Source organism: Leucoraja erinacea, chromosome 21 (genome assembly GCF_028641065.1).
Source record: "Leucoraja erinacea ecotype New England chromosome 21, Leri_hhj_1, whole genome shotgun sequence".
NCBI classification, from domain to species: domain Eukaryota; kingdom Metazoa; phylum Chordata; class Chondrichthyes; order Rajiformes; family Rajidae; genus Leucoraja; species Leucoraja erinaceus.
The window spans coordinates 25292153-25306123 of NC_073397.1; the positions used below are offsets into that span (position 1 = coordinate 25292153).

A 13971-nucleotide genomic window follows, 5' to 3' on the forward strand; every position below is an offset into this window, starting at 1 on the left:
TTGAAATATGTCATATAAATGCAAACTTTCCTCTCACTATTAAATGCCTAAAACTGCACTAACATAGATCAGTGTTGACAAAGCGGATTAAATTCAGAATGTTCATTCAGAGCATCTCCAAATTTGAATAATGACACAGTAATTTTAGATATTGCTGCTTTTTATCTTTGAAGATGAGTTTTGAGTTCTCAGTATGTACAACATAAGAAAGTCTATTACCATTTAGAATTGATTACACAATATAAAGACTCAATTTTGAAATGTTTTATTGTTAAACATTTCATATATTACGCACTTAACTGGTTTGCAGCAAGCCCCATGAATATATCAAACTAGATAGTATTTTTTGGAGGAAATTTACCTCTGGGAAAAGATGAAACTCATTTAGTTTTCTTTCATTTTAATACTTTGTACAAAATAATCAATTCTATTTTACAACCCAAAAAATATTTTCCGTAGGCAGAGGCTGTGGGATTTTCCTTCATAGTTTTTAATTGAAACAAAATGGACTAAAAACATTCAGGAAGTCCCGTGATTAGTAAATTTTACCAATCAGTAACAATACATTATAAAAAATGTATGCACAGATATGTGCATTGTGGTGTTGTAGCTAGTTTGCTTGCGTATTTTCAGTGTTCATCTGGGAACTTACACAGCTAAACATTAATTTAAATCAGAGCAACATCAGTCACGGACATCCAAATGATTCCTTTATCTTTTGTACTCCACTATCCGATTACAACATTAAACAACTCCGTGAATAAATCTCAAGGTATTATTGACATCACATTATCATTCATGCTGGAGGTGGATTCAGATTAGACAAAAACTTTTGAAAGTGGCTAGATAAGTTAATGATAATTTGAAAATATTCATTGATCTGCATTGAAGAAGGGGAACTAAAAATATTTTCAAAATTATTGTTTCAATAAGGATAAAACAGAGCTTCACTTCAACGACGAGGATGATTTCAAAGTATAGCATCTGCCACAGACTTGTATTTATTTTCAGATCTATAGGATTTAGAGTGTGACATGTCCTTGATTGGGTATGTTATGATGCAACACTGTGACATGTTGGGTAGATTTTTCACTTTCTCCAGATGGGGTAACCTCCTACCCAAAACCTCCACTATTGTAGAGCTCAGAAAGTCATGGAAATTTGACAGCCCAAAAATGAAAGAGCAAAACACCCACTTACCCCAAGCTAAATCCCACCAACTATTAGTGCTTAGGTAGACAAAAATGCTGGAGAAACTCAGCGGGTGAGGCAGCATCTATGGTGCAAAGGAATGGATGACGTTTTGGGTCGAGACCCTTCTTCAGTCTGAAGAAGGGTCTCGACCCGATGCTGTCTCACCCACTGAGTCTCTCCAGCATTTTTGTCTACCTTCGATTGTTCCAGGATCAGCATTCCATCTTAACTATCAGTGCTTAATACATTGTGAATCTGAAGTAAATTTTTTTGGACAATTAATGTATTACCTTTTTAAAAGTGCTCTTGCATGGAAGATGCTTAATGGATTTAAAAAAAAATCCAGTTCAAAAACTGAATTATCGTCACATCATAGAACACTTTTAAAGTGTTAATAATTAATTATGCTTTGCTCTAAACCGTGCTGATCTGAACAATCAATTATTAAATTCATGTTTTTTGGCATGCCAATCCTAAAACCAGTACAACAGAAATGCTGATTTTTCTAACCAAATATTATTAGATTTTTCTTTGCAAATTTCCTCTGGGCGTTAACTCATTGGCCATTTTCATTTCTCTGTCTGATAAACATTTGTCTCGCTTATCTTACCATCTTTGTACTGTGCCTCAAGGAACTGTAACCAAAGCACTTGGAATTCTCCAGGGCTTCATTCTGCGACTGCAGAGTAATCTGTCATTGACTGTAATCGCCATTTATTTTGCAGTTGAGACCACAAAGCAATGAGATCTGCTGCTACATGGACAAATAAAGAATATGGATGTTCTGTTCAAGCAGAAGTAACTCCAAGTAGAAGCTTCTGCAGAAGCAGAAGTAGAAGTTTCAAGTAACTCAGGCATTCTCTCCCCTCCCCTCTTTCCCCTTTCCCCCACCCTAGTCGTCCTTCCGGATCCACTGGTTGCATCCTTGGTATCACACTCCCCAGCCTACAATGGACCATTATGGACTTCACCCTTCTTGAGGTCATCTGTTGCCGGCCCTGATCTGCTCTGGCCTTTTCTTGCCTCCAGTTTTTTCCACCTGACCGACCCCAACTCTACTTTCAGTCTGAAGAAGTGTTCCAACCCAAAGCATCACCCTTTCCAGAGATGCTGCCTGACCCGCTGAGTTACTCCAGCATTTTGTGTCTATCTTTGGTGTAAATCGGCATCTGCAGTTCCTTCCTACACACAGAATAGAATCAAGGTTTGAGCAACGATGACAGAAGAAAATACAGGGGAGGGATTGAAGGAATAAAAATGCACAAAACAATGACCACACTAATAATATAGCAATGTTATTCACAAACCATAAGCAAAAATAGTAGAGAAAATGAGCAAGTAAAAGACTTTATCTCATTTGCCCGGATTATGTCAGAACCCATTCAACAAACATTGGGATGTTTCAGTTTGCTCCCTATCCAAATTAATCTCCTCATTGAAGACTATTCAGTGAATATCCATGACCGGCAGAGATGTTGTCTCAGATGCAGCTTGACTCGCTACGTTAGCCCAGAACTTTGTGTTCAACACAACCTTCCAGTAACTGTAGTTCCTTGTGTCTTTGAATCAATGGAGAAACCCTCGTGGACTGTTCTGTTTCAAGAACAGGAAAGGCGGAGGTAACTTTTTACAGACTTTGCCAGACTTTTTACCCCAATCACAAATGCCATGATGTTTTTGGATACAACGATCATTCATTACCAATTACTTTGTGCCTATATAGCTGTCTATTATCAGTTCTTCTCTGATTGCTGGTCAATTAGATCTCATTCTAGAACTTACATTATCAGTTAAAGAATGCATTAAATGCCAACTGTGCTTTAAAACTGATAAATTGCAGTAAATTGAGAAACTCACCCCTGGTCATTGATGGCCCACATACTATCTAATAATATCACTGCATTGGAGTTTATTTCTGAATCTTATACCAACGATGGAATAAAGTTTGGAGGCAGGAAATAATGTACTGATATAACCATTCAGCACCACCAAACATAGATTAATTTCTTGGTTGTACTTTTGAGCCTAGCAAATCAAATGATACAGAGTGCTGGAGTTACCCAGTAGGTCAGACAGCACCTCTGAAGAATACCTGCCCAACCTGCTGAGTTACTCCAGTACTTTGTGACCTTGTGTGTATAAACCAGCATCCATAGCTCTTTGTTTCTACATATCAAATGATAAACAGACAAGTATGTATTAGCCACCTAACAGATTGGGCAGGTTGTAAATGAACGCCAAATCCTGTATAGTCCCATCCTGTGAGGATAATGAGGGATTATCCACTCTGAGATCGCAATGCTGGGATTGAAATTTAAGCAATGACCTCTGCAAAAAGAATTAGATTGAATGAGATTAATAGATATGATACAGCTAGACCACCTGATAATGAATAATGAAAATCTTTAAAACCGGAATATATTGGTTTCTGGGATGACAAATGTTTTTGACTTTAGTTTATATTAATAAGGATAAATTGTTATCGCCCTAAAAATTTGAAACAATTGGGAACTACAATAATTCATTTTTCATGAGATTCATAAAATAGTCCCACGATAACACAATTAAAATTCACGGTGGTTACTTTTATGTTCACTTTTCCACAGTACGATTTATTTGTACTTGTCATGTATTGTCATCAAAGATGAAGCTATTAACTAAAAATTACCAGGTTGAGTGGCAGAAATGTTGTTAATGGGAACTAGTGATAGTTATTTATCATAATCATTCATATCATAATATTCATTCAGTCCTTTAGTCATCAATAATATAACATTCCATTTGCAGCTGCTGATAATTATTTCTTTTAATTCTATCCAGCTTTAGGACTTTCTGACATGTCACAGGGAAAAAAAAACCATAGGAAAAGAAATTATACACATAAAGTACTTAACCACCTTTTAAAAAAAATGATTGTCATCCAAACATTGATGACCTTTTTTTGCTATCTGGTGTGCTGTGCATGTCTAGCACATTTAAATTTCACATTTCCACTCTTTGTAGCTTTTGTTAGCACAACAAGCAATTACAATTGTTTCACCTCTGATTTTCGCCCCTTGTTCTTCTGGAAATAAATGTGCCATCATAATGAATAACTATTCCTGTCTGTTTTGTAAATTAGTTTAGTCAGTCATCCTTTCAATGTGGCTGCCATCTTTCGAACATATATACTCTTAATCTGCTGTTAGTACTTTGAGTTTCTGAGGCCACATTCAGTGCTTTGTGTCTTGTTTCACCAATCACACTTATGTCGATTGCCCAGACAATGAGTGAAAGCAAGAAAATGTAAGTAGACGTGATCCAATTGCGAATACATTTTGGTGTAATCACTTCAGGTTATGGTCAAATGCACAAAAAATTATACAATCTACTTTACTGAAGTCTAAAAGTGAACTTATGAGTTACTGAAAAAGGGTAATCCGTAATTAGCACCTCGATAACCAAACACAGGTCCGTACAATGTCTTGGCTTTAACTGTTTGTTAATTCAGAAAATGCAGCTAATTTGTATACTGAATTTGACGCAGATTTACAGCTTTTTCTCAAAACAGTGCTATACAAAAAAAAATTTGCTTTTGTTGGTAAGAAATTACATTGTACATCCTGGAACATGAGCTAAAAATCTGCTTTTGTAAAAGCAGCCTCTCTTTTCAGTCCACATTTAAGTCAATCGTTCAGCCTTGTGTTCATTCACCCCAACACTTGAAGAGGAAGTGTGGATTTACAAAACAAAAGATATTGCAAATATCATTCAAAACGCCAATCCATTTTGCCCTGAAATCCTCCTCATTGATTCATTGGGCGTATTCAGTGCTACAGTTTGAAGCGAAGCCATCAGAAAATGTTTCACCCTTTGGAAGTTTATGTCAATGTTGAGAGTGGTAACTGGGGATGGTTTCTGCACGTGGAATCCTCAGTGGGTAAGAATCATCTGAATAAAGAAACAAGGAAAATAGGTTAAAAAAAAGTTTTAAACTTTAAATATCACGAACCGAAAGAAGTATTAAAATTTAATTTCAGATAAACATTATAATCAAATAAATCTCTTTGTTTCCTTGACTGTTTAGTTTAGTTTATTATTGTCACATGTACTGAAGTTTTGTTGCGTGCTATCCAGTCAGTGGAAAGACTATACATGATTACAATGAAGCTACCCACAGTTTAAAATTTGAATGTTTAGTATGCTTGTTTTGCATCAATCATAATTTGTTTATCGGCTCCTATTAACAAAATAACTTTGCAAAAATATTGAATATTCACATTTGTTTGTGTTGGGCCAAAGCAGTAAGGTGCACATTAATGGTCCAATCAATTTTCAAGGTACGTTTTAATGGGATACTTCAACTATAGGTGTTCATCGTATCTCCATTTCAAACACTTGAAAGAACTTTCTAAAAGATGAATAAAACATTATTGTTGGAAAATAACATGGTGACCAGACCACAATCTCATCATAAGGTATTTTCAATGGAATTTTATTTTAAATCATCCCAAATGTATCTTGGAAATAACACGACTATAAGAAGACAATCAAAACAGAAATACTCAGCAGGATGTGTTGCGAGCGATGTCAACATTTGAAACATGGAAGAAGGATACAAAAGAAGAAGAAGATGAAGAAGAGAGAAAAAAATATTTAAAGTTTCAGGTTAATTACCATGTTTCTGAAACATTAACCCTGTTTCTTTCTCCTCAGGTGCTATTTGAGTATTTTCTCTTTTCATTTCATTTTTCTAACATCTGCATTTTTATTTAAACTTTCAAATCCATAATGAACATATTGTGAATGAAAGGGTGAAACTGATCAATACTTCTTTCAGATGTTCACCTCCGTCACTATGAAACTGGTAACATAGATTGTCCATTGCTATCCCCATCCAAATCTGATGCCTTGTACATCCCCATTGAAGCCCACGACATGAAGCGCTGCTGCTGTTGAGATCCACCTCTCTAGAAACTCCTGCCAGAGTGGAAGATCACAATGGTCAGTTTGAAATTCTGTCTCAACTATTGCAATCAGAAGTGATTACCATGTGTAACTGTACATGGTAAAGTGGCACCAATAAAATTAACAGCTGATAATAATGGAGACAAGTGCATTAAGGCATCATTATGTTTTGCCATCAGAGATGTGACTCTTGCAACAATCAGTCTTCTATCACTTTGTTAAATAATAAGCATAGTTTGTTAACTATGCAATGAGCAAACAGTATGCAATGAGCAAACATGTACCTTGATTACCAAGAGGAGAAAAATTGGAAGATAAAATTAATTGGCTAGATTTACACATGTTGTGAAGCCTATTCATTTTGACCACACTTGACATGCGGCTTATAACGGAACAAGAAGGAAAGTTACAATTGATTTCTAGAAGCAAATCTTGATTGTGACCTGGAGTATTGTTTGTGTTATTTTCCCCCCAACCAGCAAGATCTTAGTTTCATCATATAAAGTACAAACATTGGAACTTATGATAACATTTGTACTTAAATAAAAACAGAGAATGCCAGAAACATGCAGCAGAGTAAACAGCATCTGTGGAAAGAGAAACAGTTAGCATTTCATGTCAATGAAATAGAGCAAAACTCTTTCCACAATGTCTGAAGAAGGGTTTTGGCCCGAAACGTTGCCTATTTCCTTCGCTCCATAGATGTTGCTGCACCCGCTGAGTTTCTCCAGCTTTTATGTGTACCTTCTCTTTCCACAATGTATGCTTCACCTTTTCTAAGGTGTGACTGCTACATCTACTTCTGAACGCCATTGGGAAGAGTTTGCCTTCTCTCTTGCCCAGTCTTTGACTGGAAACAATATTGCTGTTTCTCTTTCTGCACCTGCTGAGTGTTTTTACCATTTTATGTTTTTATATAAGATGGAAATCAAGATAGTTTTAAATGGTAGAGTGGATGGGGAAACAAAGCAAATACAGTATCTGATCATGAGATAACACTTAAAGTACTTGCACTGACACTGATATTGTGGATTGAGCACATTACTGGAAGAAATAAGTACAATGGGAGCTGGCCAATATCACACTGCAGATCAAAATAGCAGAAAAGTAATATATTTGGAGGCAGTTGTGCCATTGCTATAAATAACACTGTGAGATAATCCAGAGAGGCCAAATCAATAATCACACACGAATAAGCTTCAGGCAACAAAAATGCATTCACTTCGTTAAATTTTCACCAATACGACAACATTTATGGAGGTTTGCTTGTAATTCTGTCACAATTCTGAAGAAAATGTGGAATATTGCAGTTTGTACTTTATTTTGTTTTGTAAAATATAATTATTTTTACCAATTACAAAATAATGATCATACTCTCAAGGAATATTGTGGTAGTTTTGTGGGTCAGCTTAATTGGGCAAACTGAACAGATGACAGGTTTAACTTTCTTGTTCTCTAACTTCATAGTCAAGTGTCAACAGTGTTTGTTTTCCATATGTACTGCATGAACTATGAAATTCCTATTTGCTGCAGCTTAACAGGCCTGTTAATGCAATAGCACACAAATAAATATACAATAACCAATAACACAATTAATTCATAATTAGTGATACGAGATAACCAGACCACAATAATGCAAAATGGAAGTCTGTAGTGCAACTAAAACAAAATCCGTGGTGGATAATAATTGTTGAGGCGATGGTTAGTATTCTGCAGTGTTCAAAATTCTGATGGCTGCTAGGAAGAAGCTGTTCTTGAACCTGGAGGTCATAGTTTTTGAACTCCTGTACCTTGTTTTCGAAGGTAGTGGTGAAATTAAAGCATGGCTAGCATGGGTCTTTGATTATAGCTGCCTTTTTGAGCCAAATCCTCCTATAGATCCCTTTGATGGTGGGGATATCAGTGCCCATGATGGACTGGGTAATATCTACCAATCTCTGCAGCCTCCATCATTCTTGGGTTTTCTTATTAGCAAACTAGGCTGTGATACATCCAGTCAGTACGCTATCTATTGTATAAGAAAGAAATGCAGATGCTGGTTTAAATCGAAGATAGACCCAAAATGCTGGAGTAACTCAGCGGGACAAGCAGCATCACTGGAGAGAAGGAATGGGTGACGTTTCGGGTCGAGACCCTTCTTCAGATCTTCAGGTCTGAGGAAGGGTCTCAACACGAAACGTCACCCATTCCTCTCCAGAGATGCTGCTTGTCCTGCTGAGTTATTCCAGCATTTTGTGTCACTCTCTCTTGTACACCTGTAGAAGTTCAATAGGGTGTTCGGTGAAATCATGAATTTCATCAATCTTCGATGAAAGCAAGGCCATTGATAAGTTTAATTGTAATTGCTAAAAACCATGAAAGCTTAGGATTTATGATATTCTTAAAACAGTGTTTCGATCTCCAAAAATCTTGTCAGAGGCAAATTTGTGAATTGTGTTTATTCTGCATAATGTTTATCAGCAAAATTCATTTTTCTGGATATCAACGATATTAGCATAAGAAAATATTTATTTCTTCCATACTAAATTTTAAAGTATTGAACTAATTTTTTCTTATAAAATAAATTAAATAGAAGCTTCAAGCTGTTCAGTTAACAGTCTCTCTTACGTTTGAATCGGATATACAAAAGATCAATTCAGTTTTCAACAATGGAAAATATTTTTGCTGTAAATGCATACAAAGTCTCTGATAAAACATATTCTTTAATAATATTGGATCTGCATACACATGGACACTTACCGTGCTAAAATGTCAATGCAGCAACTGCAAACTATTTATTGTTTCTGCAAAGCAAACTCTCACCATCATCTATGCCCCCAAATGATAATCCCCATCACTTTCCTACCGGATTTCTCCTTTATTATGATGAAATATAATACTATTTATAAACAAATTTGAGGTTTTAAACCACACAAGCTTTCCCGTAGGAATAGTCAATGTATACTTAGTCTTTTCTCCAGTCTCCATTTTTCACTATCTTTCACTGCACAGCCACAAGGTGGCCCCATCATTCAGAATGCACATGGAATGATGCTTCGGTTTTACTTATTCAGTCAATGTGTCATACAGCAGACACAGGTCCAGCGATCCAACTCGTCTAAGACAACCGTCAAATTTCCTTTTACAATGATCTTACACCAATCATACTGTATGTTTTCTCTTCCCTTTCCAAACAAATTCCCCAAGCTTCTCCTGTACACCCGACCAACTTGCATGTATTTCGGACATGAGATGAAACTAGAACACGTTCGGGAAATCCATGGAGTATAGTGGGAAAGTACAGACTCCACATAGATATCAATGGAGGCTGGGATTGAACCTGGGTTGCTGGAGCTCAGATGTAACAGATCTACATGCACTGGGACATTTCCAATTCCACATTTCCATCAGAAGTAAAGCAAACTGGAAATACCTGCTTTGTTGGGCAGATTTATGATTTTTAGCATTTTTTTTGTTCCACTTAGCCTAGGGTAACAACTGATCAGAAATACGGCTGAGAATCAAAACAGAATTTCTGCATGAGAAAGCATGTGGAACTTGGTTCCTAAAACTGACACATTTTAGACATGTTATGAGCATAATACACATTGTGAATATTTGCTATCACACAAAAATGCAGACTCGCATCTTACAATGTGATCTCAGCATTGAGAATCTATTTCATAGATTCCACCGGGTGGTGCTTCTATGGCAGCCTCGCCTACAGTCTGTCTGTCCTTTTTGTCTTTTTTTTTGTTATTTGTAGTGTGTTTACAAAGTATGTGGTAATGTTCTCTGGTTTGTTTTATGTGGGGTGGTGAGCAGGGGGGTCCGGGGAAACCTTTAAAAAAATCTCTTACCTTGCCGGAGATGCGATTGTTTTCCGGGTCATATCTCTGGTCACTCTGTGGCCTAACATCATGGAGCTGGAGGCCTTGCTCGGGACTGACTTTGAGCCCCACCATAGTGGACTTACCATCGGAGCTGATTCCTTGCCTGGGATCGACGCTCCAACCGCAGCCTGCAGACTTTAACATCAAGGAGCTTGCAGTCTCAGGTTGAGACCGACGTCGGGAAGCTCCAAAAGCTGCACGACGTTCTACTAGCCCCGACCCGGGGTCAGATCGCCCGGCGCTTGGAGCTGAGATCCCCCCCGATGCAGGAGCTTGATCGCCCCGATGAGGAGGCCCATCGCCGGCTACGGGAGTAAGATTGTCGCGTCAACGGAAGGTTAGAGGCCCCCGACTGCTGGAGGACAAAGAAGGGAGAGATTGAACATTTTTTCACCTTCCATCACAGTGAGGAATGCAGAGGAGTCACTGCGGTGGATGTTCGTGTTAAAATGTGTTTTGGTGCTTTTTATGGTATGACTGTATGGCAAATCAAATTCTTCATATGTTGCAAAATATACTTGGCTAATAAAGTATGATTATGATTATGAGTGTGCATGTCTTGAACTTTGATTTATGTCTCTATTATTTTCAAACTATGACAATAATCTTGGCACCATTTTGCTGTTGCACTACAATCTTTGCATTGTTCTACTTTTTACATTTGTCGTGTATTTATTATTATCATGTATACTGTGTACTGTATAAGTTACACATGAACAAATAACTTAATTGCAGCTTGGTGTATATGACTGAATCTGAATCTCATAATATAGCTATCTAAGGCTTTAGTGCAGCTATGGAGGTAAAATAGAAGGCTTTCTCAGAAACCTATCCCAGTTTGTAGCAGTATACACGTGAACCAGTGGTGTTACATTGTTGTGGGGTGATTCATTTCATTGAAAGCCTGGGCCTAAGCCAGCAGTAGTGACTTCAGCTACTCCTGGACTCCGTGGTGGATTACACTAGGAGACAACCTGTGCAGCACAAACTTCTCAGACTGGGAAACCTGCCCAGAGTGAATTCCAGATAATGCAGCCTCACTTTAAAGGACCAAAAGAGATCAGATGCAAGCGGAACCTCTTTCAAAATGTGACACAAAATGCTGGAGTAACTCAGCGGGTCAGGCAGCATCTCTACAGAAAAGGAATAGGTGACCTTTTGGGTTGAGACCCTTCTTCAGACTTCTGGAGTTCTGAGTTACTCCAGTAATTTAGTTTAATTTAGTTTAGAGGTACAGCGCCGGATCAGGCCCTTTGGCCCACTGAGCCGCATCAGCCAGTGATCCCCGCACACTAACACTACCCTACACACATTAAGGACAATTTACAATTTTAGCAAGGCTAATTAACTTACAAACCTGTACATCTTGGAGTGTGGGAGGAAACTGGAGAAAATCCATGCAGGTCACAGGGAGAACATGCAAACTCCATACAGACAGCACTTGTAGTCAGGATCGAATCCAGGTGCCTGGCACTTTAAGACAGTAGCTCTACCACTATGCCACCGTGCTGCCCTATCTTCAGTGTGTCTATCTTTGGTTGAAACCAGCATCTGCAGTTTACCAACTAAGAAATATGTTGCATGGATTTATTTATATAATAAAAAACAAACCATTGCAAAAGACCAAGTGTCAACCAAATTAAACTCAGCACGGTCCAATGCACAAATTGCTTTACAAATAAATAGTCAATTTTATGCTTTCATTAACGGATAATGTAAAATAGTCCATCTTTATTGAACAACAGGAGAGGTTATATTATCTGAAATTTATTGTAATTTCCCTTCCAATATTTAATTTCCATTTTAATGCTATTTAAACGATAGTTGCGTGCATGATTCCTGAAAGAGAATAGTATTCATTTTAATGCAGCTTTAGATTGCACTGTGAATTGACAGCCAAATAATTTAATTAATAATGTTATTTAGAAATAAATTAACTTCCAAGAAGGACTATGTGCCATAAATTAACTGATTTTTTAAGCATTCGTAAAGAATTCATGTCTAGTCCAAGGGATGTAGATAGAGAACAATTTAATCAAAACTCTTCCACTTTATTCCTTTGTTGGTGCCCCACTCTCAGTCTCCATCCAGTTTCTCAGCAAAAAGCACTGATTCTTTCTGATCAAAAATCACAGTGTCATGTACGTGAGTATTTTGATCTTTCGAGAATGGGTCAAAACACAGTGAAATTGTGCATTATCTAAGCTCAAGAGATGAGGCAACTTGGTCTGACAGACATTCTCCAGACTGGTCTGGAGCTAGATTGGACAAATGACTTCCATATTATTGCCAAGTTTCATTGAATACATTTCTTATGTCCTCACAATCTTGCTCGGGAATATTTAATGATCTTCTGCTCTCTGAGCATCCACAAATGTAAACTACCAAAGAAATGTCTTTCATTGGCAGGACCAGATAGGAGGCTAGTCAATTTTCGACTGCCATATTGGATCTGACCAACTTCTCATGCGACGTAAGCAGAACATTTAGACTGTGATGAAAGAATGAGGGAATAACAACAATAACAAGCACTTTAATTAATGTGAAGGAAAGAATTGCAGATGCCGGTTTAAACCAAAGATAGACACAAAAAACTGGAGTAACTCAACGGGTCAGACAGCATCTCTGGAGAAAAGGAATAGGTGACGTTACAGGTCAAAACACTTTAATGTGCTATTTATACAGAGCAAAATATTCAGAGATGCTTCAAAAGACCAACAGCGGACAAAATGGCACTGATACACAAGGAGATATTAGCTTGGTCAATGAGGAATATTTTTAAGGAGTATTTTAAAAGCAGAAAAAAAGTGGTAATGGGAATAGCTAGGCGATAGAAAACACAGGAAAATACATTTGGTAGAATGAGTACATTGGAGAATAATCAAGAAGCTGAGCAAGTAAGAATGCAGGAAGCAGACGGCAGTTATGTTGGATGAGACAAGGGTGTAAAAGGTTCTCGGAAAACAAGATTGGGAATTTTAAGATCAAATAATTGTTTAACTGGACGCTCAACTACGCCTTCCTATGGAGTTTATGAAAGATAGGATGGCAGTGACATGCCAGATACATAGAATATGAACATAGAAGATGGCAAGAACGGAACTCACTATCAAAACATGGAGGGGACGGGGACACAATTTTTTGGCGGCCAGGCGCGCATGCGCACACTCACACACACGCGCGAGGCTTCGGAGGCTCAATCCAGCGCTAAAAATGGCGATTTGAAAATCGGGATCACAAAAATTTGGGGGGGATGTCCCCCACCTCTTAAAACATGGGGGGGGGGGGGACGTGTCCCCTCTGGCCCCCCCGGGTTTTGCACCCCTGGAAGATGGAATAGTACAACACAGAAACATGCCATTTGTCCCATAATGTCTGTGCTGGACATGATGCCAAGATAAACTAATCTCATCTGGTTGCTCATGATCTATATCCCTCCATTCCCTGCATGTCCGTGTGGTCATCTAAAAGCCACTTAAACATCTTCATTGGTTTTTCCTCCACCACCACTCTTGGCAGTGCATTTCAGGCATCCACCACTATCTGTGCAAAATCTTCTCCTTTAAACTATGTCTTTCTCATAGAGTTAAGCTCTCTCGGTCTTTGACATTCCCACCCTGGAAAAAAGATTCTCTCTGTCTACCCTATCTATGCTTCTCATATTTTTAAATACATCTATCATTGTTCACTGAACTCCAGCGTTCCAGTGAAATCAATCCAAGTATGTCCAACCTCTCCTTGTAGCTAATATCCACTAATCCAGGCATTAGATTTGTCAGGTCTAGCAGCAAATAATGTTGTTGAGGGAGGTTGTGTTTGGGAAGATGAACTGAAGTCTCTTGATGTGGGAAAATATTAGGTTACTTAATGCTGAGTAAGTCTGGCAACACTTTGATACAATGGCTTGAATTTTCTAGGGAATTATTTTAAATGTTTATGAAGGTTACACAAGGCAATG

The 13971-nt window shown here is 37.8% G+C and overlaps 1 protein-coding gene across 1 annotated transcript in view; it reads right to left on the bottom strand.

Moving 5' to 3' along the window:
• Positions 1 to 289: 289 nt before the first annotated feature.
• LOC129707562 (docking protein 5-like) overlaps positions 290 to 13971 on the bottom strand; it is a 182233-nt gene continuing 168551 nt past the window's right edge. The window contains 1 exon segment of the mRNA XM_055652710.1: positions 290 to 5124. Coding sequence (XP_055508685.1) covers positions 5060 to 5124 — 65 coding nt within the window. The 3' untranslated portion in view covers positions 290 to 5059.